General features: G+C 55.0%; 2 protein-coding genes across 4 annotated transcripts; one reads left to right on the top strand and one right to left on the bottom strand.

Annotated features, from left to right (window-relative positions):
• Positions 1–1,496: 1,496 nt before the first annotated feature.
• FAM171A2 (family with sequence similarity 171 member A2) lies at positions 1,497–11,899 on the top strand. Its single transcript, XM_031468630.2, has 8 exons — positions 1,497–1,748; positions 5,096–5,323; positions 5,549–5,641; positions 8,380–8,538; positions 8,619–8,798; positions 8,898–9,014; positions 9,136–9,262; positions 9,846–11,899. Exons 1-8 carry the CDS (start codon positions 1,631–1,633, stop codon positions 11,326–11,328), a joined length of 2,505 nt encoding a protein of 834 aa, XP_031324490.2. The 5' UTR covers positions 1,497–1,630; the 3' UTR covers positions 11,329–11,899.
• A 74-nt stretch (positions 11,900–11,973) lies between these two features.
• On the bottom strand, positions 11,974–18,710 carry GRN (granulin precursor). Of its 3 annotated transcripts, XM_010986454.3 has the most exons (14): positions 18,607–18,657; positions 18,194–18,315; positions 15,828–15,972; positions 15,579–15,704; positions 15,378–15,462; positions 14,788–14,900; positions 14,556–14,691; positions 14,341–14,435; positions 13,980–14,103; positions 13,619–13,716; positions 13,281–13,526; positions 12,841–13,074; positions 12,515–12,745; positions 11,974–12,425 (listed from the first exon to the last, which is right to left on the bottom strand). In XM_010986454.3, the coding sequence occupies exons 3-14, from the start codon at positions 15,963–15,965 to the stop codon at positions 12,288–12,290; spliced, it is 1,764 nt and encodes a 587-aa protein (XP_010984756.1). In that variant the 5' UTR covers positions 15,966–15,972; positions 18,194–18,315; positions 18,607–18,657; the 3' UTR covers positions 11,974–12,287. The 3 variants fall into 3 exon arrangements, with proteins under 3 accessions (XP_010984756.1, XP_031324493.1, XP_010984755.1); XM_031468633.2 differs by lacking the exon at positions 18,194–18,315 and having other exon boundaries at positions 18,607–18,710; XM_010986453.3 differs by lacking the exons at positions 18,194–18,315; positions 18,607–18,657 and adding an exon at positions 16,075–16,154.
• Between the last annotated feature and the right edge of the window lie 4,941 nt (positions 18,711–23,651).

The raw sequence follows: 23,651 nt of genomic DNA, 5'->3' as shown, positions 1-23,651 counted from the left end.
TTTGATAAAGCTGAAGGCAATCTCTATGGGGGTGTCCCAAAGCTCCATCCCTGGACTGCCTGATATTGTCAGGAGTCCCTTGAATGGAAGCAAGGAAGCTGCTCTTCATGGAGCAGATGGCTGCTGGCTGAGAGGGAGCTCCAATACAATGGGTGACTGATGCAGATTCAAGGCAGCCTTGACAGATTGGAAAGTTGGGTTGAAACCAACAAGATGAAATTCACCAGGAATGAGTCCTAGATCCTGTGTTGAGGTTGTGAAAAAATTGGTTTCATAAGAATAAGACTGGGAAATCTGATTAGATGGAAACTTATGAGAAACAAAGAAACAGAAAAAGGAGGGAGAGAGAGAATGCAACAAAGAGAAAGGAAGGAAGGAAGAGAAAGAAAGGAAGAAAGAGAGAGAGAGAGAAAGAGAGAAAGAGAAAGGAAAAAAGAAAGAGAGAAAGGAAAAAAGAAAGAAAGAAAAAAGAAAGGAAGGAAGGAAGGAAGGGAGTGACTTTGTTCACCAGCTCATAACAATGTGTCCTTAAGTCAGCAGATGCAACCAGGGGACCCAATGTGATAAAGAGGTGATAAGCCAGACAGATCCAGGAGAAGGTTACCAGACTAGATGAGGATTTGACCACCCAGAAGCTGAACGATGAGGACAACAAGAAACTGGAAAGAAAGAGCTTAGCTGGGGTCAGGGCAGGCTTCCAACTGGGGGTTCAAATGTGGGTTTCAATGGCTGAGGAAGAAGGAAAAGACTCCGTTAGTCATCCATTAACCAGAATCAGTGGGACTAACCCACGATTCTCAATGGGAGAGAAACGCTGCTTCCATATCTAGAAGAATTTTCTAAGCATTGTGTTTGCCCAGCAATGGATCTTACTACCTGTGTGGCGGTGAGCCCCCACCTCACCCTGGGCCAACAATAGCACCATTTATTGCACCCCTGCTCTGGTCAGGCATGTGCTAAACCCTTTACATCATTATCTCTTTTAATCGTTACAATAACTCCACGAGGTAGAGATTATTACAACTCTCATTTTAAAGGAAGGCTGTGGACCAGAAGGGTAAGCAACTTGCTTATGGCTCAAGAAGAAACAAAGGCTAGACGAGAACCCGTTCTGAGTGATTCCTAAGAGGGCTGCGCTCTACCTCCCCAATACTGCTGGGGTGTTTGTGCGGGGAGAACTAGGCAGTTCTTAACACTTTTGGGGAACACTTGTGACCTCTTTAGTATATTATAAGCAATAGCCATTCTTTCTCCCAAAACTTTACACTAAATTTCAAGGGCTCTGGAACTCTGAGGACCCCGGTGATTGGATCCTATTCGCTACTCTTCCTTGAAGCTGGGGGTCTGGGCGAGCGGCAGGGGTTGCGGGGTGGGCTGCGGGTGGGCTGTGCGGGAGGACGGCGGGCGGAGCAGGGCGGCGAGGGGGCGGCACCCGGAGGCCCGCGAGGTGGGCGCCGACTGCAGGGGGCGCTGGCGGCTGCTCCGGGCGGAGACAATCGCGCTGAGCGGCCACCGCAGCCAGAGCGGGAGCCCGAGCAGCGCGGCGCGGCGTAGAGCTGTGGCTGAGCGGGGCCGGCCGAGCGGGGCCGGGCAGGAGCCATGGGCCGCTAGGGCCGGGCCGAGCCCTGCGATGCCGCCGTCGAGTGGCCCCAGCATCCTCGCGCGGCTACTGCCGCTGCTGGGGCTACTACTCGGAGGTGCCTCCCGGGCACCCGGCAAGTCGCCGCCGGAGTCCCCCAGCCCGCAGGGTAAGTCTCGGTCGGGAAAGGCAGCGATTGCGGGCCTGCAGCACCCACCCCGCCACCGCCCGCCACTGGGCCCCTGACTGCCAGCCCCCTCTTCGCGGCGCTCGTGAATTGGAGACTATTCTATTTGGGTGGGGGGAGCTAGGCGACCTGGGTTTGGCGCTTACGGGAGAGAGGAGGGAGGGAGAGGGAGACTGGCGGGCAGGGGTCTAGGGGAGACACAATAGGAGGGCGGGGGTCCCCAGGCTCCGCGCCGCCGCCCCCTCCCGCCTTGTTTTTCTCCCTCCTGGTCCGCGAGGCGTTGCTGCCTGAGCCATTGTCTATCGAAGACACCCGCCCAGGGGCGGGCAGGGGCGGGCGCCTGCTCCGCAGCCCCCTGCGGGTTCCTCGCTCCCGACCTCGGCGGGGTGGGGGCGCAGGCAGCGGCTGCCACCCTGGGCCCGAACGGGGGCTGGGCGCCTAGAGCTGGGTTTGAAGGGGGGAGGGGAGAATGGGGAGTGAGTGAGGCGGTGGGCGGATTGACTGCTCGAATGGGGTTCTTCACCCTGGAGCCTGACAGCCCCCAGCCAGCCCCCCAGGTTCAGAATCTGGGGTGTACCAAAGAGACACTGATCAGCCCATGACGAAGGAGGGGCTGCAGTTGGGGGAGTCTGGAAAAAGGGGTACGTTGTGATTCCCAGCTCAAGGCGCATGGCAGAGCTATGGTGGCGGAGCCATGCTGAGCTGGCTAACAGGCTGTGAGCAGTGTCGGCTGGGAGGGCAGGTGCCTGGGTCCCTGTCCAGCAGGACTCCAGCCACTCTTGTCCCTAGCCTGCCCCCAGGTCACCCCCTCCTCATCTCATCTCTCCATGGCAATGCAGGAGACCCTCCCACCGCCTCACCGCCCAGGTGGGTGTGTGAGGTGGGGGTGGGGTCTGTTCCTGCGGCAGAAGAGGATGGGAGAGCTAGACCATGACTCTTTACCCACCCTTGGATTCTCAGGGGCCCACCCACTCCAGCCCTGCGCCTGCCTTCCAGCCTCTGGCCCCAGCATCCCCGCTACTGTTCTCCCCACTCCTGTCTGAAATGGTGCTCTCCACTCTTCATCTCCCTACCAAGAAGCTGGCAGGAAAAGCAGGGTGGGAAGGGGTCTAGATGAGGGAAGTGGGGTCCGGATGAAGGGAGGGGGTCGGATTTCCTCTTGGAATGAGGCAGGGCTGAAACCAGGACAGGCGGATACTGTATGGAATGTCAGGCTTTGAGGAACAGGGATGGATCTCCCCGGCCTGTCTTCCCTGCTCCCTGCAGGAGGAGAGGAAGCTTTGATGTGTAGGAAGGTGCTCTGTGTTTTCAGGAAGCTTCTTACTCAAGTCCTGCATCCCAGAGGAGGGGGCCCAGGGAATTGGCTGGAATAGAGCCAGGAGAGGGGGTTCTGCCAGGCCGCTGGCTAGGGGCCCAGATTGAGGGGAAGGGGGAAGGGCCTCTGCCAGGCACCTGCCCTTCCCCTCCCCAGCTTAGCACTGATGCCTCCTCAGCCTTACCTGCCCACCCCTGTATTGTTCCCTGGGTCCTCTCCCCTTTTCTGAGGCTCTGCCCTTGAACCCAAGGCATTCCTTCAAATGACCATGTTCCAGACTCCTGAGTCCTCTTTTCCCAGCTGCTCCATCCAGCTGCTACTAGACTGGGGTAGGGGGTGGGGAGTCTGCCAGCCCCTCTAACTTCTCAGAATTCCTGCTGGGTAGTGGTAGAGCAGGGGGGAGCAGGGGCGGGGTGGGCGGGGAGGCTTTCAGTTCCTGGGAGAACCAGAGAGCAGGAAAGTGTGGAGTGTGTGCACCCTCTTGCCAAATTGGGCTCTGGCCTGGGAGGCGAGAGGGAGGTGGACTCAGGCGAACAGCTGGATAGGATGCCAGGGGCAGGCGTGGTGCTGGCCCTGAGGTTGGTTGAAAGCCTGAGATAAGACACCTGTCGCTGTTGAGTGTCAGGCTCCACTCATGAGGCCCCTGACCTCCCCGTGCCCTGCTGCCCTCAGCCCCCTGCTCTTCCTTCTGTACCTGGACTCCCCTAGGTTTGTGTCCAGCATGCACCCCATTCCCCACTTCCCTCCTGGGCCCCTGCACAGAGGCATCTGTACCTTTCCAGGCATGACACCTACTGCCATTTCTAGCAACAGGGTAGGGGTGAGGCATGTTCTTGAGGAGGGGGGAGGGGTAAATGGTGCTATGGATCAGAGCAGCTGCCTGCAGAATCCATGAGAACAACTGCAGGCCTGGTCCCTGCCCTGTCACCCCATCTGAGTTCAGGACACCTGCAGGCCCATCCCAGCCAGACCATCCTGGGGTCTGGGGCAGATGTGGCTGGAAGCAAAGACTTGGACTTCCCTTCCCAGCCCCCTCCACACTAGTTTCCCTTGGGCCTGTGTAACCCCCACCCCCAGATTGTCTTCCCCTTGCCAGGGCCTCAGCTCCCTGCCCATCTCCTGGGAGGAATGAGGGCGTTGCCATGGTGATTGACTGTAGCTGACCAGCTGAGAGGGGGCTGGCAGTTCATGTGAGGGGGAGGGGTCAGGAGGTACTTGTTTGAGCTTAGGGGTTTAGGATGAATCCCTAAATTTGAAGGGAAACAGGCTTGTGCGAAGGATTCTGGGAAGGGGATGAATGATGTGAATGGCCAACTCGCATAGTGTCCCCTTCTCAGTTTTTTCTTGAGAACCCAAATTTTGACCCAGTCTCCCTTTCTCCCTTCCAAATGGCTGAATCCTGACTGCTCTTCCCTCCACTTGCAGATCCCTGGTTCTGCAGTCATTCATCCTTTCTCAGCCGTCTTCCCTCTCCTCTCCCTGACACCAGCCCCATAGGGTCCAGTGGTAAGAATCTCGGTCTAGAGACAGACTCCCAGATTTGGATCTCAGATCTCCCACTTAACTGTAGTACAAGTATCTGAACTCTTTGAGCCTCGGTTTCTTTATCTGTAAAATGAGCTAAGAGCATATTTTATCAAATCATCATTGACTGTAAGATGCATCATTATTTATTTCATGTGCCAGTAAAAAAGGAAGAAGCTGCTGCTGATTATAATGATGACATCATCAATCATAGGTGTAGCCTGAGTTCAGAAGCGGTAAAATGTCAAAAAGTGTATGTGTTAGAATTAATGAAATATGCTAATTGTACCCCCCACCTTACAGGCTGATGTGAGGTTTAAATGAGAGTTCTATAAATGCTGGCTTTTATAGTATCTTGTGTAGCTTGGGCTCCAAAGCCACTCCCAACCCACAGCCCCTTCCTCTGATCTCCTCTCTCCTCTGAGGCTCCTCCCAGTTCTCTTTTCTCCCCTCCCTCCTCCTCACTCTCCTCACCCCATCTTGCCCACAGAGATCCTGATCAAGGTGCAGGTGTATGTGAGTGGGGAGCTGGTGCCCTTGGCCCAGGCCTCAGTGGATGTGTTTGGGAACCGGATGCTGCTGGCCGCTGGCACCACGGACTCGGAGGGCGTGGCCACACTGCCCCTCAGCTACCGCCTGGGCACCTGGGTGCTGGTCACTGCTGCCCGCCCTGGCTTCCTCACCAACTCTGTCCCCTGGCGTGTTGACAAGCTGCCCTGTGAGTGCAGGGGCAGGTGGGGGGAAGCAGCAGCTGACCCCATCAGCCCCTTCCCAAAATAGTCCTTGGAGGGTGGAGGGAGCAGGCGTTCTAGCAGCTGCTGCCTGGGCTGGGGTACACAGAGGGGGCTGAGGGAGGATGAAGTCACTGGGATTCAGATGGTGGGAGTGCCTGGCCTGGGGGATAGGGGCTTCCTCTTGAGCTAACAGCCCACCCCTCCCGCAGTGTATGCCTCAGTCAGCCTCTACCTGCTTCCTGAGCGGCCGGCCACCCTCATCCTCTATGAGGACTTGGTGCACATCCTCTTGGGCTCTCCTGGTAAGGCTGCCCTCTTTCCACTCCCCCTGCCGCCCATGCCAGCTCCTCTTCCTTCTCCCTGACCTGGGTATAGAGAGCTCTGCTCTGCCACATATTAGCTGGGTGCCCTTGGACGAGTCACTTAATCTCTCTGAGCATTAGTTTGTTCATCTATAAGATGTGGATATTGATAGTATGTACATCATCAAATTGAGGTAAGGATTAAATATCATCAGGCATGCAAAAAACAGCATAGAAGGTGGTCAATAAATGTATATTGTTACTGGGGCCTCTCATGGTTTCTATTCTCCCTCTGCTCCTACCATTAGAATTCCAACTTCCTGCCACCTTATCTTCAGTGGGTCTACACATACTTCTTGTGCACCTATTGGGTGGCTGGCTATGTTAGAGGCCATGAGAGGGTCATTCCACAGGTATAGAACACCTATCAAGTGCAAGGCCTGGAGCAGTCCCGCAGTGGCCCTTGTCTACCCACAGGCTTTCGGTCTCACCCAACCAATACTGCCTGCAGCAGCCGGGCTGTGCCAGGCATTGTGTCTGGTGCTGGGGAGTAACGGTAAGGAAGAGCCGACCCGCTCCCCGCCTTGTGGAGTTCACAGACTGGTAGGAAGATAGACAAACAGAACATTGCAAACCCTGAAATAATTACAGAGCAGGCAGGGCAGTGGAGTGGAGGGCGGCTACATTCAATACTGAGAGGACCCTCCCGTGGGAGTATAGCAGGGCGAGAGGATTTGTTGAAGGAAGCTGTGGGACCCGTGGGCTCGGGAGTTGAAGGGGGAGCAGACGCACCCTCATGGCAGAGGAATCAAGATGCAGGGGCATAAGGGAGCCATGAGGTGCAGGGACTGCTCTGGTCTGGCTATGCAGGAGGGGTGCCTGGTGCAGCCTGGTTGCCCAGCCAGGCAGAGGGTGGACGCCATCTGGTTAGTACTAGGGAGCCACTGTGGGTGGAGGGGGAGCCTCCCCTCCTCAGTTTATATTCTTAATTAGAGCCCTTGTCCTCAAATTACTCTTTTTAAAACTTTATTCATTTATTTTATTTATTTATTTATTTTTGGGTGGGTAATTAAATTTCTTTCTTTCTTTCTTTCTTTCTTTCTTTCTTTCTTTCTTTCTTTCTTTCTTTCTTTCTTTCTTTCTTTCTTTCTTTCTTTCTTAATGGGAGTACTGGGAATTGAACCCAGGGCCTTGTGCATGCTAAGCATGTGCTCTATCACTCAGCTATACCCTCCCCCACCTCAAATTACTCTTCTTGTTTGCTCATCTTCCTCTCTCTGATCTTGAACCAGAGGCTTCTGAAATGTCTTTGGAGGTTTCTAAAACACCAAGTGAACCTGTTGTTGCCCCCTAGCTTAAAGCGTCCCCACGGCTCCCACTGCTTTCGTGCCCTCCAGAACCTGGCGTGTGGGCTGCTGCCTTGCCTGCCTCCCACTCCAGCCACCCGACCAGCAAGCTGCCTTGTGACCCTGCGCCTTTCTCTGTCAGTCCTCCAGGAAGTTCCTTTCCACTTTCTTTCCTGGCTGAGTCTTACTCATTCTGCAAGACTCCATGGGGCCTTCCTGAGCTGGGCAGGCCAAACTCCCCTCTCATCCTGCTATTTTAATAACAAGGCAGGATGAACTGGTGGGTGAGAGGATGGGCCCTGGCACCAGACTGTCTGGGCTTCAGCTGGGCTCCAGGATTGTGACCTTGGGCAAGTTACTGAATTTCTTCCACTTCCATGGTTGCAGCTATAAAATGGGCACGTACCTCAGGGGCTGTTGTGCTAATTGCCAGGGTTAGTATAGGTAACCTGCTTACAGCAGTGCCCAGCATATCTTAAAGCTTAGTAAATGTTAGCTATTACCATATTATATTGGAATTCTGTTTATACATCCCATCCACCCCAAGACAGACAGATACACACACACACACAGGACCAAAGCTGTTAAATGCAGTAGCCAAAAGCCACATGTGGCTATCTAAATTTGGATAAATTAAAAATTCACTACACTTTTTAGAATTAAAAATAAATGCAGATCTTGGAAAAAAATAAATGCAGTTCTAGCACAGGGAACTATGCTCAATATCCTGTAATAACCTTTAATGGAAAACATATGAAAACAAATATATGTATGTATATGCAAGACTGGGACATTTTACTGTACACCAGAAATTGACACACTGCAAATTGTATTTCAATTTTAAAAATAAATAAATAAATAAATAAATAAATAAATAAATAAATAAATGCAGTTCCCCAGTCATACTAGCTACATGTCAAGTCCATAATAGCCCCTGTGTGCCTAGTGGGTCCTGTAACAGGCAGCACAGATGTAGAACATTTCCATCCATAGCAGAAAGTTCCAATGGGTAGTGAACAGTGCCGCCCTAGACTATGAACTTGAAGGCAGGGAATTCAGCACCTAACACAGTGCCTGCCACACAGTAGACAATAATAATTGTTTAAGGAGCTGAACATCATCATTTTATAAGTTAATATGGAAACAGTGTTTCAGAGAGAGCAAGTAACTCGCTCAGGGTCACACAGCCAGGGCTAGGAGACTTCAGGTCCATGTCCCTTCTAGGTCAACATTCTAAGACTGTCCAGTTCTCTCCCTAAATCTCCACCCTCCCTGGCCTTCCCAAGTGGCTTGAGCCATTGATCCCCCTTCTCCTTAGACTCTTACTTTCTGCTCTGGTCCTTGGGGAGCCTTGTCACTGGCCAGGTTACTGCAGCTCCTCTCTCCATCCAGGTGCCCGCTCCCAGCCCTGGGTGCAGTTCCAGCGCCGGGCTGCCCGCCTGCCCGTCAGCTCTACCTACAGCCAGCTCTGGGCCTCGCTCACACCTGCCAGCACCCAGCAGGAAATGCGGGCTTTCCCTGCCTTCCTGGGCACAGAGGCCTCCAGCTCAGGTATGCCGGGTGCCAGTCATGGAAGGGATGTTCCCCCCATCAGAATTTAAGCCCTCAACTCTTGTGTCCCTTTCTCCCAGGCAATGGCTCCTGGCTGGAGCTGATGCCAGTGGCTGCTGTGAGCGTGCACCTGCTGGCAGGTAATGGGACCGAGGTGCCACTCTCGGGCCCCATTCATCTGTCCCTGCCTGTGCCCTCGGAGCCTCGTGCCCTTGCCGTGGGCACCAGCATTCCAGCCTGGAGGTTCGACCCCAAGAGTGGTGAGTGTCTCAGGGGGATGCAGGTGCTGGAGTCTGGGGAAAGAAAGTGGGACTTAAGTTTCAGGACACTGAGTTTGATGAAACCCCTGCCTCTCCCAGGGCTGTGGGTACGCAATGGCACTGGCGTGATCCGGAAGGAAGGCCGGCAGCTCTACTGGACCTTCATCTCCCCCCAGCTGGGGTACTGGGCGGCTGCCATGGCTTCCCCCACAGCTGGTGAGAGTGGGGGGACAGCAGGGACAGGGGACAGTGGTGGAGGGAGAGGCTGGGAGATTGGACTCCTGAATGGCAGGAGGGACATCCACACCTGGGAACGCTAAGCCCTTGCCTGGCACAGGGCTGGTCACCATCACGTCGGGCATCCAGGACATTGGCACCTACCACACCATCTTCCTGCTCACCATCCTGGCAGCCCTGGCCCTACTGGTGCTCATTCTGCTGTGTCTGCTCATCTACTACTGCCGGTGAGTGCCCCCCAATCCCCTCCTACTGCCTCCCAATCCCCCAGCCTTCTCTCATCCCAGGCACTGACTGAGGCCTGCTCCATGTCTGGTCTGCTGGGCACTCTGGCCCCAAAGATGCATAGAATACAATTTGGATCCTTAAGGCTCTGACAGGAAAGCATTGCATATGCACATGCAAAGACCCAGACTGGTGGCCTCAGAGAAGTGGGGGGAGAGAAGGCAGGAGCTGCAGACCAGGCCCCTCCCTGCAGCTACTCCTACCACACCAGATCTCACTTCCAGGGGCCCTCAGGCCAGATATGTGCCTGTTGGCTTAGGTGCTCCTCCCTGGCTCTCACTGCACCTGGTGTGTGCCAAGGAGTGCAGTTTACTGGACACATCTGCTGGCCGGACCTCCCACAGACACTCAAGCTCCTTCCACAAACCTCTCAGGACCCATCTAGGCTCCCCAACCTCTCTGCTGAGTCCCAGGCGTTGTTCTGAGCCCTCCAACCATATTCATCCCTCATCTTGCAACTGCGGGTTTAGAGAGCTGCTCTGGTCCCCACCCTTTTCTGAGGGTCCCCGTCTGCCTCCTCTCCAGGAGGCGCTGCCTGAAGCCGAGGCAACAGCACCGCAAGCTGCAGCTCTCCGGGCCCTCTGACGGTAACAAGCGAGACCAGGCCACCTCGATGTCCCAGCTCCACCTAATCTGTGGGGGACCACTGGAGCCTGCCCCGTCAGGGGACCCCGAGGCTCCACCTCCAGGTCCCCTCCACTCAGCCTTCTCCAGCTCCCGCGACTTGGCCACCTCCCGGGACGACTTCTTCCGTGCCAAGCCGCGCTCCACAGGCCGCCCGGCCGCCGAGCCGGCAAGTGCCCGCGGGGGCGAGGGTGCCGGGATGAAGGGCGCCCGCTCGGTAGAGGGTCCTGGCGGGTTAGAGCCAGGCCTGGAGGAGTACCGGCGGGTGCCCACGGGGCCCGCGGCCTTCCTGCAGGAGCCGCCCTCGCCGCCGCCGCCCTTCGAGCACTACCTGGGCCACAAGGGGGCGACCGAGAGCAAGACCCCCGACTTCCTGCTGTCGCAGTCCGTGGACCAGCTGGCGCGTCCGCCGTCTCTCAGTCAGGCCGGGCAGCTCATCTTCTGCGGCTCCATCGACCACCTTAAGGACAGTGTCTACCGCAACGTCATGCCCACGTTGGTGATCCCCGCACACTACGTGCGTCTCGGCGGCGAGGCAGGAGCAACGGGGGCGGGCGACGAGCCGGCGCCGCCAGAGGGCGCGACCCCCGGCCCGGTGCGCCCTTTTCCCCAGCCCGACCCCCAGCGCCCGCTGATGCCGGGCCACTCGGGCCCCGGGAGCGAGGGCGGTGGGGGTGGCAGCGGCGAGGGCTGGGGGAGCGGGCGCTCAGCGCCTGTCAGCGGCTCAGTCACCATCCCGGTGCTGTTCAACGAATCGACCATGGCGCAGCTCAACGGGGAGCTGCAGGCGCTGACCGAGAAGAAGCTGCTCGAACTGGGCGTGAAGCCTCACCCACGCGCCTGGTTCGTGTCCCTCGACGGGCGCTCCAACTCGCAAGTGCGCCACTCCTACATCGATCTGCAGGCGGGCGGCGGCGGCCGCAGCACGGATGCCAGCCTGGACTCGGGCGTCGACGTGCACGAGGCTCGGCCGGCGCGCCGGCGGCCCCTGCGGGAGGAACGGGAGCGACCCCCAGCCGCTGCCCCACCGCCGCCGCCGCCGCCGCCACCGCCTCCGCCCGCACCTCCCCGCCTGGCGCTCAGCGAGGACACGGAACCCAGCAGCAGCGAGAGCCGCACGGGCCTCTGCTCCCCGGAGGACAACTCGCTGACACCGCTGCTGGACGAGGTGGCCGCTCCCGAGGGCCGGGCGGCCACGGTACCCCGGGGTCGGGGCCGCAGCCGCGGGGACAGTTCCCGCAGCAGCGCCAGCGAGTTGCGGCGCGACTCGCTCACCAGCCCAGAGGACGAGCTCGGGGCAGAGGTTGGCGACGAGGCGGGAGACAAGAAGAGCCCGTGGCAGCGACGGGAAGAGCGGCCGCTCATGGTGTTCAACGTCAAGTAGCACCCATGCAGGGCCTGGCACCGCCTCCAGGCCGGCCCCCGCCCCCTCCGCCAGGGCCCGCCCCCAGGGTGCGCGCCCCCGGCAGCTGCGGGGGCCCTCGCCCTTAGCCCTCAGCCCTGGCCTGGAAAGGTGCCCGGGTGTCTGTGGAGCTGTCTGGTGGTATGTGCTGGGTAAAGTCTTGGGAGGGACCCTGGGTCTGCCTCCAAGAGGGAGGTGGGAAGGGTCCAGATCCCCGTTGGGAGGTGCTGGGGAGGAGGGCTGGGTGGGGGGAAGCAGTGCCTGTATAAACATGGCTGTATATAGAAAGCTCTATCGTGGGCAAGCAAGAGGGGCAACCGGGCCTCAGCTGCTAGTGTGAGGGCTGGGAAGGGAGAGGGAGTTCTAGCGGACCCCTGGGAGGGGAGGGGGTGCTGCTTGCTGACTAGTCCACCTCTGGGCTACGATGTCACAGGGCTGGATGCTGGGGCGGCTCTGGGGACTGGGGGATAATGTGATGGGATGGCAGTGGGCAATAGCAAATATAAAACTGGTGAGATTAACTTCTCTGTGTCTTTCTGTGGGGTGGGGGGAGTGTGGACACTGGATGGGGGCCGTTGCCCAGGGGTCTCCTGGGAAGGACAGGCAGGGTGGCCAAATCAGACAATGTTAAGAAAGTGTACAAACTTTACTGCAGCACTACATACACACACGCACACCTGTAGATAAGGAAGAGCACCTGGCCACAGGGTCCATGGAAATTGGGGGAGGGGATGGCAGCTTGAAATGTGGCTTTTGCCACAGCCCCCCTTCCCATGGGGAGGGCCTTAGATTGAGGTCCCATCTCCCATGGTGATGAGGGGACTCAGAAGGGAAGGTCTGGGAGAATTTGGCAGGGGGAGGTGCTGGGGAGGCCTGAGCAGTGGGCACCCTCTGAGCAGGGTCCCGAGGGCTGCAGAGTGTCTTCAGTCCTCAATCCCTCCTCACAGCAGCTGTCTGGGGGCCGCGTCCCTCAGAGGAGTGTCCCAGCGCAGGGCTTTCCTGCGCAAACACTTGGTGCCCTTGGCCCCACAGCGGAAGCCAGCGGGACAGCAGTGACGCTTGTCCAAACAACAGGTGCCCTGGATGGTCAGAGTGGGGAGCGAGAGTTAGACACAGCAGGACCTGGCCCATGCCCAGACCCAGCCCCAGGGCCAGGGATGGCACTGACCTGGCGATAGGGACAGCAGGCCCAGCCCCCTCGGCTGTCTGGGCAGCAGGTCTGGTTATCATGGCAGAAGTGTCCCGCCCCACACTCTACGTTCCCCACACCCACATGAGGGCTGTGGGTCAGCTGGGCAGCAGGGTGGGCAGAATCTGCCTCCTTCTCACAGGATCGGGCCTTCACATTACAGGTGTAGCCAGCAGGGCAGCAGTGCTGGCGGTCCTCACAGCACACGGCCTGGGGGGATAGAGCAGCAGTACATTCTCACCCCCGCTACCCACCCAACCTGGGACCCAGCTCCCCCATCTGGGAGCAGGCAGGTGGGCACTCACGTGGGGCAGCTGGCAGCAGGCCCAGCCCCTGCTCAGGCTTGGGCAGCAGGTCTGCCCCACTGGGCAGCTGGTGTGCTGGTCACAGCCCATGTCTTTGGGGTGGGACAGCGAAGCCCGGTGGGCAGGCATCTTGGCCATCCCAGTAACAATCTTGTCCTCCCTCTTGCAGTGCCCCTCAGCCATACATGTGTAGCCCTGGGGGCAGCAGTGCTGGTGGTCCGAGCAGCAGACAGCCTGGGGAGGTGGCAGAAAAGGGGGGTCTAGGAAGCTACTCTGGGACAGAACACTGAGCCCCTACTACACCCACTCACAGCTCCTTTAACTGGGAATGACTCTGCCAGAGCTGGTGTGCCACCCGTGCGTGGGCAGAGGGTAGAGAACAAGGCAGTAGGAGCCTGGCCACCTGCCCAGGCCAACACACTGTCCCCTACCCCATGTACCTCTGGGACAGGGCAGCAGCCCCACTCCCCAGACATGAAGCGACAGCAGGTACTGGAGGAGGGACAGCTGGTGATGTTATCACAGGGGACATCACTCTCCACGGCTTGGGGGTCTGGCAGGCTGAGGTAGGCTGGGGACTTCTCCATCCAGGGCACCCGGTGGGCCCCCTGTTCGCAGGTACCCTTCTCTGTGTCACACCTAAACCCAGCCGGACAGCAGTGGACGTGGTCCTCACAGCACACGGCCTGGGGTGGATGGAGAGGGGACAGTGGGCATGGGGGGGCCTAGCTGGCTGCCACCGTCTGCTTGGCCCAGCCCACTTATCACTCCCAGGTACCTGGGCAAAAGGGCAGCAGCCCCAGGCCCCGGACTGCAGGCGGCAGCAGGTGTAGTCATCTGGGCAGCTCACCTCCATGTCACACTTCACCTCCTGCACTATGAGGGAGGCAAGGAGTACAGGTCAGCAGTGGCACTAGGGACATTTAGGGGTGCCCACCCTTGGCCAGCTCCACCGCTAGAACCAGATGTGGAGGATGGAGGGTACCGTTCAGGCCACCCCTGGCAGTGATGCTAAGGCAAGGCCCAGTGTGGACCAAAGAGGGCTGTACCTGCTCTGGCCTCTCCAGGCAGCTGTCAGTCCCCACCCCCATATCTATTCATGCTTCATGGTGCAGGTGGAATGCGGCCTGCTCCGGTACCTGTATCTGCAGGCAGCTTGGTGAGGAGGTCTGTGGCATTCTCCTTCGAGAGGCACTTACTCTGGATCAGGTCGCACACAGTGCCTTGAGGGCAGCAGTGCAGGTGGTCGGCGCAGCAGATGGCCTGGGTAAGGGCAGGGTTGGGTCTCTGGGATTTCCAGTCTCCCAGGAGTTCAGGGAGCAGCCAGGCTGACAGCTGGCACTACCCCAATCCCCCGCTAGGGGGTGGCATGAGTCCTGAGCAGCCATGCTCCCAGCAACCAGCCCGCCAGCCCCACCCCCTGGAGTCCCTGCCAGGTAGGTAGGTGTCCAGGTCAGGTGGCGGTGGGCACAGCCCGACTGGCTACAGCCCCTCACTCACATTGGGCATCGGGCAGCAGCCATACTTTCCACTAGGAAGCTTGCAGCAGGTAGAACCGTCGGGGCACTGGGACTGTGCATCAGGGCACAAGACCACTGGGAGGGGAGAGAAGCATGAGGCGCAGCCAGGGTAGAGGGGAACCTTCCCCAGCCAGGAGCCAGATGAGGCTGCTCCTCACTCTCAACCCCCAACCAGATGCTCTCCCACCTCCTCACCTGCCCTTTTAGACTTTTGTGCAGGAATCTTCTTTGCCAGGGGGTGGGTCCCCGTGGTGGTGAGGCAGCGGGCATGAGCCAGGTCACAGGAGGTACCATGGGGGCAGCAGTGCACCTTGTCTTCACAGCAAGAAGCCTAAGAAGAATTGGCCCTGACTCTGTCTTTGCTCCCTCCAGCCGTTTCTCTGCCCCTACTGCCCTCCTCTTTCCCCTCCATCTTCCTAAACTTTACCTGGGGCATGGGGCAGCATCCCCAGGAGCCATCAGGCATAGTGCAGCACGTGGAGGAGTTGGGGCATTCATACCGTCTGTCGGGGCACTGGACGGCACCCAAGAGGTTGGTATCTGTGGATGGAATGACCCAGGATTCCACCCTGTCAGTGAAGGTCATTACCCCCCTCACTCAAGGCGCTGCTGGCACCAGGGCCTGCAGGTCCAGCTACAGGAGAACTGCGGAGTCTGGCACTAGGGCTCAGGGCTCCCCCTGGCTCTCCTAACCCACTGTCTTCCAGGCCAGTCCTTGCCTCAGCAATATGGCACGGGATAGGGGCACGCATTGCCTGGGTGGTATTAAACCAGTCCAGCTGGCCTCTGCCCAGCCCCACAATGCTTGGCTCTGGGCCTGGAGTCTCACATTCTCTCCCACCCCCTCCTCGCCCCAGTGCTGCCCCTCTGGTCAGACCAGGGGGGTCTTAGTACAGATGCCACATGATGAGGGCACGAGGAATCAAAGAATCAAGGTCACACAGCTGGCTGGGCTCCTGGGTGCGCCAGGCTCTGCGAGCTGCCTGTCCTCCACCTCCACCTCCACCTCTGTCGCACCTGATCTCTGGAAGCAGGACCGCCCATCAGCACTGCAGTGGAAGCCCTGTGGGCAGCAATGGCGGCCATCTCCGCATGACACGGCCTGTGGGACACAGAGACACCTTCGTTGGCCAGGCCCTTTTCCCTGAGGGGTAGAAGACTGCAGGAATAGTGGAAATGCAGATCTCAGCCTCTCCATCGACCTAAGGGCACCCTCACCTCTGGGAATGGGCAGCAGCTGGAGGTCCCCGAGACGGTGAGGATGCAGGAGTAGCCAGGAAGGCAGTGGGCATCAATCTGGCAGGGTGTGCCCAGACGCCTGCTCAGTGCTGCGGGCCACGTGTCCTGGGAAGCAAGAGGAGTGGATAAACAGGAAGACCCGAGCTTGGACCCCTCCCCTGGCCAATCTGAGATGACCCATGGGAAAATGTCAGGCTGCCGGCTCTTGCCCAGGCGAAGGGCACTCACCGGGATGGGATTGCAGCAGCTGTAGCTGGCTCCTCCCGGGTCCAGGCAACAGGCCACAGGGCAGAGCTGACCATCTGGGCACTGTGTTCCAGCCACCAGCCCTGTCACAAAGGCCACCCAGCTCACCAGGGTCCACATGGTCCACCTGCAGATTACCAAGAGGCATTTGGCAACTAGCTTAAGCCCATGGCACCCTCAATTCTGGGGCCAGTCACTACCCCCGCCGTAGACCCAGGCCCAGGATTACCTGAGCCTCCTGACAACGTCTTGTCCCGGCACGAAGAAAGATGTGGGGCCTGAGATTCAGCTACCAACCTGTGTCCTGCATGGGTGTCCCACATGCACCACGTGTAAACCCGTGAGCACAAATGCTGACATGAGTAACTGTGAAGCTGTGTCCCCAAATGGTGGTCTAACACCTGAGCCTCTGTGGCTGAGTGTGCAGAGATGTGGGCATGTGAGAGTCAGGAAGATGTGTGAGTTCTGTGGGTCTGACCTGGGGGGATGTGGGCCACCTCCAGGGGTTGGGGAGGCACCAGGAGCCATGGGAGGACAGGGCTGGGGGGCAAGGAGGGAGTCCCCCCCTTAAAGAAAAGTCAAGGTTCCACTTCCCCAGCCAGCCCCTCAAGACACCTCCTCGCCTGAAGTTGTGCTCACACCTGCACTCTGCTAAGTAAGGCCTGTTGGCAGGGGAGGGGAGCTCACATGATGACATGGGAAACCACGAGGTTGAGAAAGTTGTGAAAAGGGAAGTGTTGTGCTGGTAGAGCCTGGGCTGCCTTCCTCAGAGGCCAGCCACCACCCGCCCACTGATGGTCCCCTCCCCACCCAAGGAAGGGGACACGCAAGCTGGGTCAACCTTTGGGACACCTATGTTCTAAGGGCTCCCCAGTACCACCAGGCCCTTTCTGAATCCCCAAACATGCCACCCTCCTGTCCCCCTGCCTCTCCCCACCCTGGAGCTGAAACCCAGCTGCATGTGGAGAGAGGCCATGCATGCCCACCCAGCTGTTGATCTGAGTTAGCAGAAGGAACCAAGCCTCAGTCTCTGGAGGGGAGCAGCCTCTCACTTCCTAAACAGTTCTTTCCCCAAGCTCAGCCAGCCCTGTTTGTTCAATGGGGTGGGCGGGGGAGATGTTACCCTGACTAAAGAGGCAAAACCAGTCAACTCTGTTGAGCCTCTTAGGAGCCAGTTACAACACTACATTATTTTCTTCCTTCTTTACAACAACCATCCAAAGTAGTGATTACTACCTTTACTTTTCAAAGGGGGAAACTGAGGCTCAGAGGGATGTCAAGTAACCCATCCATGTCATATATCAAGACATGGAAATGGCTTGCTTTGATGGTTCCAGAGTATATTGGACCTGGGTTCATTTCACAAGTGGCACCATGGACAGTGCCTGGGAATGGACCCCAAACCCCAGAAAGGTAGAGGCCTGGGGTTCAAGTTGAGAAGGGGGACAGAAGTACTTCCTGGGCAGGTGGACCAGGCAGGACAGAAACTCGGAGTACAGGGGCTGCCTGGATACACCCACCAAGGTGGGTCCTAGTCCTAGAATTGCCACCACTGACAGTGAGAGCCTCAAAAGTTGCTCTCTGTCTCTTGGCCTCAGTTCCCTATGAGTCTGTGTGTAGACACTGCACATTATGTGTGGCAGGGAATTGCAGACCTCCAGTCACTCACATCCTGTCTCCCTCACCTGGCTTTTCTTAGTGCTCCCTCCCTAGCTCAAAGACCATCCCTTCCTGGCCAGGTAAGGCTGAAGAAGACTGGTCCTAGCCCATGGCTCCTTTCACCCTCTCCTCCACGCCCATAGCTCCCTGGCAAGACATCTCCAGCTGGCCCCGCCTGCTTCTTGGGAGTCCAACCTCGGCCCTCCGCAGGCTTGTCCCACTGCTCTGACTCAGGCCAGAAGGAGTGCCTGTTTGCACACATGTCAGACTACTCAGCACCCTAGTGATTTATTTACGTATATTTTCCTTCTTGGGTATCCTGAGGTTCGGGAGTAGAGTGTATACTTCTGTTGGATACACATGCAGGCACATGCGCGCGCGCGCACACACTCAGGACAAGGGATGGGGGACCTAATTCCTCTTAGTAAGGTTCCAAGTGATGGCCTCTCACCTCCACCCCACACTGCCACCAGAGAGCGAGGACAGGAGCCTATTCAAGCCCCGAGCTCCGTCATCTTCCACTAGGTGGCAGCCCCCAACTCCGAGTGAGAGGAGACAGATTCCCAAAAAGTGAGCCAACCCAGCGGTGAGAGAGCAGGGAAAAGTGGCAGGGAGAGGCGGAAGTTAGCTTGTTCCACCCCCCACGAGAGGAAGTAAAAGAGTCAGACACAACCCAGAGGTTCAATCACCTCTCCCAAGTCTCTACTGTCTTTGAGGAGGCCAGGGTCTCAAGCTCCACTTCCAGCCCTCTGAGCTCGGAGCAGGGGCGGGGACTACCCAGCACCACCAGCACCACCAGCACCACCAGCACCTGCCGACGGAAGCGGAGTCGGCTCTAGAACAAAGTGGTCCCTGCTTTGGGGGAAGAGGCTGCAGCTTCCGGGGATGCTGGAGAGGGAGAGAGCCCCTTCTAATGGAAGTCACTGCAATTACTGCTCACTCCCACCACCTATAAAACTCCTTCCAGTGCATCGGAGTTTCTCTAAGGGAGTCTTTCCTTGTTTCCCCGCTGAAACTCCAGAGGAGCCTCAAACCCCCACGTCCCCCTGGCTGGGCCCCTGGGGAGGAGCAAGCGAGAGATCTACGCAGCCACCCTCCTTACCTGAGTCGGAGTTCGAGCTCGCTGGGTAGCAGCTGCCGGGTAGCTCAAGAGTTTGGGCCTCTTGGCTCGATGGCCCGCCCACCTCAGTTTCAATTGGCCAGGTGTCCGATCTCTCGCGCTCTCATTGGCTACTCGTCGATGTAAAGGCGGGGCCAACATGTAATCTGTGCTGCTTTCCTACTCAATTCACTCTCCTCCCTCCCTTCCTCTCTTCCCAACCCCCCATTTCTAGGGATCATGTGATTGGAGAATCATGTGACGCCCTGGCTCGATCGGTCAGGCTGCGGGTGCCCGCCTCGCTGCCTTCTGCTGCCCCATCCCGATATGGGGCAGCGCCTGTCCGGGGACATTAAGGCACAAATGCATTTAAGAGCATTCACAGGATGTCGGCTTCTGGATTCGGAACGTCTGGGCTTCCTGTTTCTATTCTGTTCAATCAACTCAAATTTAATGCTGGGCGGCCAGGCCCCAAAGGGAGGTGAAGGAGAGTTGTGCGGGCAAGGATAAACAGCCCTCAGGCTCTTTCCTCAAGGTGCTCACAGCAGTGGGTGGGGTGGGGGTTGGAGAAGGAGAGACAGACTCAGATTAAGTCTAAATTAAGGTACAAGGTCCTGTGCCAGGTGCTCTAGATGTGTGAAGGGAAAAGGTAGTAGGTTGGCTCTGGGCAGGGAAGCAGGGAAGAAGAGATTTAACTTCATCCTGAGGGCACATTTTTGAGCTGAGTCTGGGAGGATTTTAACTGGTAGGTGGAGAGAGGTTGGAGAAGTGGCTAGACATGGGAGTGGGTGGGGAGTGGGTTGGGAAGAGCATTAAGAAATCAGATAGGAAGGGCAGCCTTGGGCAGGGATTGAGTGTCAGGTTCAATGAAGTGGACGTGAGGAGCTGCTGAATGTGTGGCACAAGGCTGGGCTGGAGGTGAGTGCATTGTGGAAGTGGCTTCCTAGTTTCAGTCGGCCCTGCCCTCTGGGAACTGACATGCCAGTGAGGGGAGAAAATGTACTACATTTTCGCCGGCATTAGGAGTCAGACTGCTCAGTGCCAAGGGGCCTGGCCCAGGCAGAGGTGGGTGATGGGAGATGCACCAGGAGAGAGGAGAGGCCCATAGAAAGCCTGGTGCTGGGCCTTGGAGGAAGGGCAGTGTTTGGTTGTGCAGAGTGGACGGAGAGCACAGCAGTCTCCGCAAAGAGCTTGAGCTGAGGGTGAGGCTGGGGTTGGGGACGAATAGCCAAGCTCAGGGGTGGTGGGAGTCTGGGTAGGGAAGAAGTGGCAGGGTTGAAGGATTGTGTGACAGTGGTTCTCAGCTGGGGCTAGAGAGGGTCCAGAAGGTGGATAGGGCTTCTGATGAAAATCAGAACTATTCTGCACACTGGTGACATTGTGCATATTTATGCTTCTATTGACCAAGCGAGCACACACACACAATTTTCATAAAATGTTAGACATATCAATAAATTAACCTATAACCCCAACAATACAGAGCCAGAACAAAATACATGAAGAAAAACACCTAAAGTGACTGAAACGAATATCGCAAAATCCATAAAGGGGTGCTGTGCTTTCCAGGGACATTTGACAGCGTGTGGAGACATCCTGAGTTGTCACAGTTGCAGGGAGGTTTTACTGGCATCCAGTGGGCAGGGGCCAGGGAGGCTGCTGAACATCCTACAATGCACAGGACAAAGATGATTCTGCCCAAAATGTCAGTAGTGCTGAGGCTGAGAAACCCTCTCTGAAGGATCTAAACTTTCTCCATGAAAGAACTCAAAGTTTTCCTCACACAGAACCTCTTTTCTCTTACTTTATATACTTTTAATAAATGATGACTAATTAATTGATGCTGATTAAATCATCTGATGTCTCAGTAGCAGTAGATTATATAGATCAGGGGATTTGTGTGTTGAAGTTTTCAGAAGTTTAGCAGGGATTAAAAGCATTCAGTACAAAAAACTATGAAAAGCAGACTGAAGAACTTAGAAGCCCAACATCCTGGGGATGTTGAGTGTAGGGGCACACAGTCCCAACTCAATATACCTCATGGGCATCGCTTTTAAAGGACAGTAATTACTAGTTAAGGTATGAACCTAAGCATTCAAAAATTTTGAGTTATATGCGGTTACTCTGATTACTGTGGTAAAGAAATGTGAAATATATTCCTCAAGAAACACTCAAGTCCTTAAACTCCCCAAGTCAGGAATCTCTCTCCCTCCACTTTTTGCTTTTAAGGAGGAAGTATCATTTTGTGAACAGGGAGGACTGAAAAGAAGCAAATTTCCAGAGCCACAAAGAGATTTGATATCAAAAGTTCTACCCCTCATTGCCCCATTCCCTGAGCCCTCCCAGCCTCCTTGGGTCAGGCTTTGTGATTTTTAATTTTGATAGAATCAATTGACTGTAAATGTGAAGGTTTATTTCTGGATTCTCAGGTCTATTCCATTGATCTATCTGTCCATCCTTAAGGCCAGTACCACTCTGTCTTGATGACTATAGCAACTTTTGAAATCAGGAGAAGTGAGAATCCTCTACATTCTTTTTCAAGATTGTTTTGGCTATTCTGGGTCCCCTGAATTTCTATGTGAATTTTAGGATCTGTTTCTGCACAGAAGACAGCTGAGATTTTGATAGGGAATGCCCTGAATCTGTAGGTCAATTTAGGGTGTATTTTCATCTTAATAATTTTAAATCTTTCTGTCCCTGAATGTGGGATATCTTTCCATTTATTTATCAGTTTCTGTTTGACAGTCACCAAGTATTCCACTATTACATAGTTTACTTAACCAGTCTCATTTAATGGACTTTAATGTGTTTCCAATTTTTTCAGGTACAGATAATTAATTCAATGAATATTTTTGAAAATGTTTCTGAATGCACATATGGGGATTATTTTCATGAAAGTTACACTGCTGGGTAAAGGGTATGCACATTTGAAATATTAATGCCAAATTACCTTAACATTTTTCCGTTTTACACTCCCAGTCACAGTATTTGGGGAAACTTATTTCCCATATACTTACCAACAATGGATATGTGAGTTAAAATTTTTTTTGCTAATCTAACGACAGAAGATATTTCATGGTTGTTTTATCTGCATTTCCCTGATCTCTAGGGAAGCTGAGCGTGTTTGTGTATGTTTATTCCGCATATGTACTTCTGTGAAGCCTGTTCTTATCTGTGTTAGTCAGGTTCTCCAGAGAAACAGGACCAACTGATGTGTGTATAGAGAAAGATTTATTAAAAGGAATTGGAGCCGCTCTGCCTTCTGAGTGAGATTAAACTCACTCTGTCTATGGAGTGTGTATCTCCCTGAACAAACTTACTTTCATTTCACTATGCCTTGCACTTGAATTCTTTCCTGGGCAGGATAAGAACCTGATCCCCAGCAACATCTTTGGCACAGCCAGCCAGGAGGATTCAACCGTTATTCTTGTACTCTGATGCTGTTGCAAGCGCTTCGTCTTCAAGAAGACTCATAGGAAGGCTATGGAAGCGGTTACAACACTTCCACATCAAGATGATGGCTATGCGAGGATTCTAGCCCGTACTGCCATCCTCTGACACAAAACAAGAAACTGTCTTGCCCCTGGGACCCCTAGATTAAGCATCCAGAGATTTTTTTACTCCTTGACAGGCTGAATCGATGTCCCTAATCAGCCCTGAAGCAGCTACAGAAGACAGATCGTCACCCTCTTCTCCTCATAAAATTATGGAAATAAAATCTCTGAGAGGGGAAGGGAATGAGACAGGAAGGAAGGCTACTGAGCACAACCATCAAAAGAGTGACATAGCCATTGAGGACACGACAAAAACTGGCTAGAACCCACTGAGCCCAAGAGGGTGGAAGATTTGACTTCCAAAGACTTTGAGCCTCATGGCACACCCACAGGCACCATGACAGTTCCCAGGCTGACCTTAAAAGGCCAAAAAGTGGGCAAGGGCCCAATTCCTGGAAATCTCCGCTCCTTCCCCAACATAGTTAGAATAATTCTCCCACTCTTTAACATGTGAAATTACCTGGCCCATAAAAACTAACAACCCCACACCTCCTGTCCGCTCTCCCTTCTGAGTGTGACAGACTGTACTCTGACTATAGAATGTGTATCTCCCTGAATAAATTTACTTTCACTTAAAAAAATTTTTTAAAGGAATCATCTCACATAATTATGGAAGCTAGTAAGCCCAAAATCTGCAGTGTGGGCCAGCAGGCTGGAGAGTCAAGAGAGTTGATGGTGCAGATGAAGTCCAAAGGCAGTCACTGGAGGATTTCCTCTTGCTTGGAGAGGCTAGTCTTTTTGTTCAATTCAGGCCTTCAACTGTTAGATGAGGCCCACCTACATTATGGGCAATTTGCTTTAGCCAAAATTCAGTGATTTTAGATGCTAATCTCAACCAAAAACACCCACCAAATTGATACATAGAACTAACCATCACACAACAGACTCACAGATATAGAGAACAAACTAGTGTTTATCAGTGGGGAGAAGAAAGAGAGAGGGGCAATATAGGGGTAGGGGATTAAGATGTACAAACTACTATGTATAAAATAAGGTACAAGGATATATTGTATAACACAGGGAATATAGCCAATATTTTATAATATCTATAAGTGAATTATAACCTTTAACAGTTGTATATCATTGTATTGTACACCTGTAACTCATACTTCAATAAAAAACAAAAACAAAAAGCCTAACCATCACATTGTCCATGGTTCATTTTTCTTCTGTGTTTATCCTTTTCTTGTTGAAATGTGGGAGCTCTTTATATATTCTGGATTTTTATATACGTTGCAGAAATTTCCTCCCAATCTGTCATTTGTCTTTTATCTTTGTCTATGGCATCTTTTGTGGTCAGAGGCTGTGTTATTATGTCATCTGAAATCTAGCCATCAATCTTTTCCTTTGTGGCTTCTGCCATTTTTCCCCCTTCACGCTTAAATGGTTATAAATATGTTCTTCGTGGTCTGTGATGATTCCTGCTGCAGCTGACCCTCAGAAGCCAGAACTGCCCTGGACTAAGGCACCACAGTGAAAGGAGGTTCCCCTGATGTG

The sequence above is a fragment of the Camelus dromedarius genome, chromosome 16 (genome assembly GCF_036321535.1).
Source record: "Camelus dromedarius isolate mCamDro1 chromosome 16, mCamDro1.pat, whole genome shotgun sequence".
Classification (NCBI taxonomy): domain Eukaryota; kingdom Metazoa; phylum Chordata; class Mammalia; order Artiodactyla; family Camelidae; genus Camelus; species Camelus dromedarius.
This window is presented reverse-complemented; position numbering and strand designations above follow the sequence as displayed.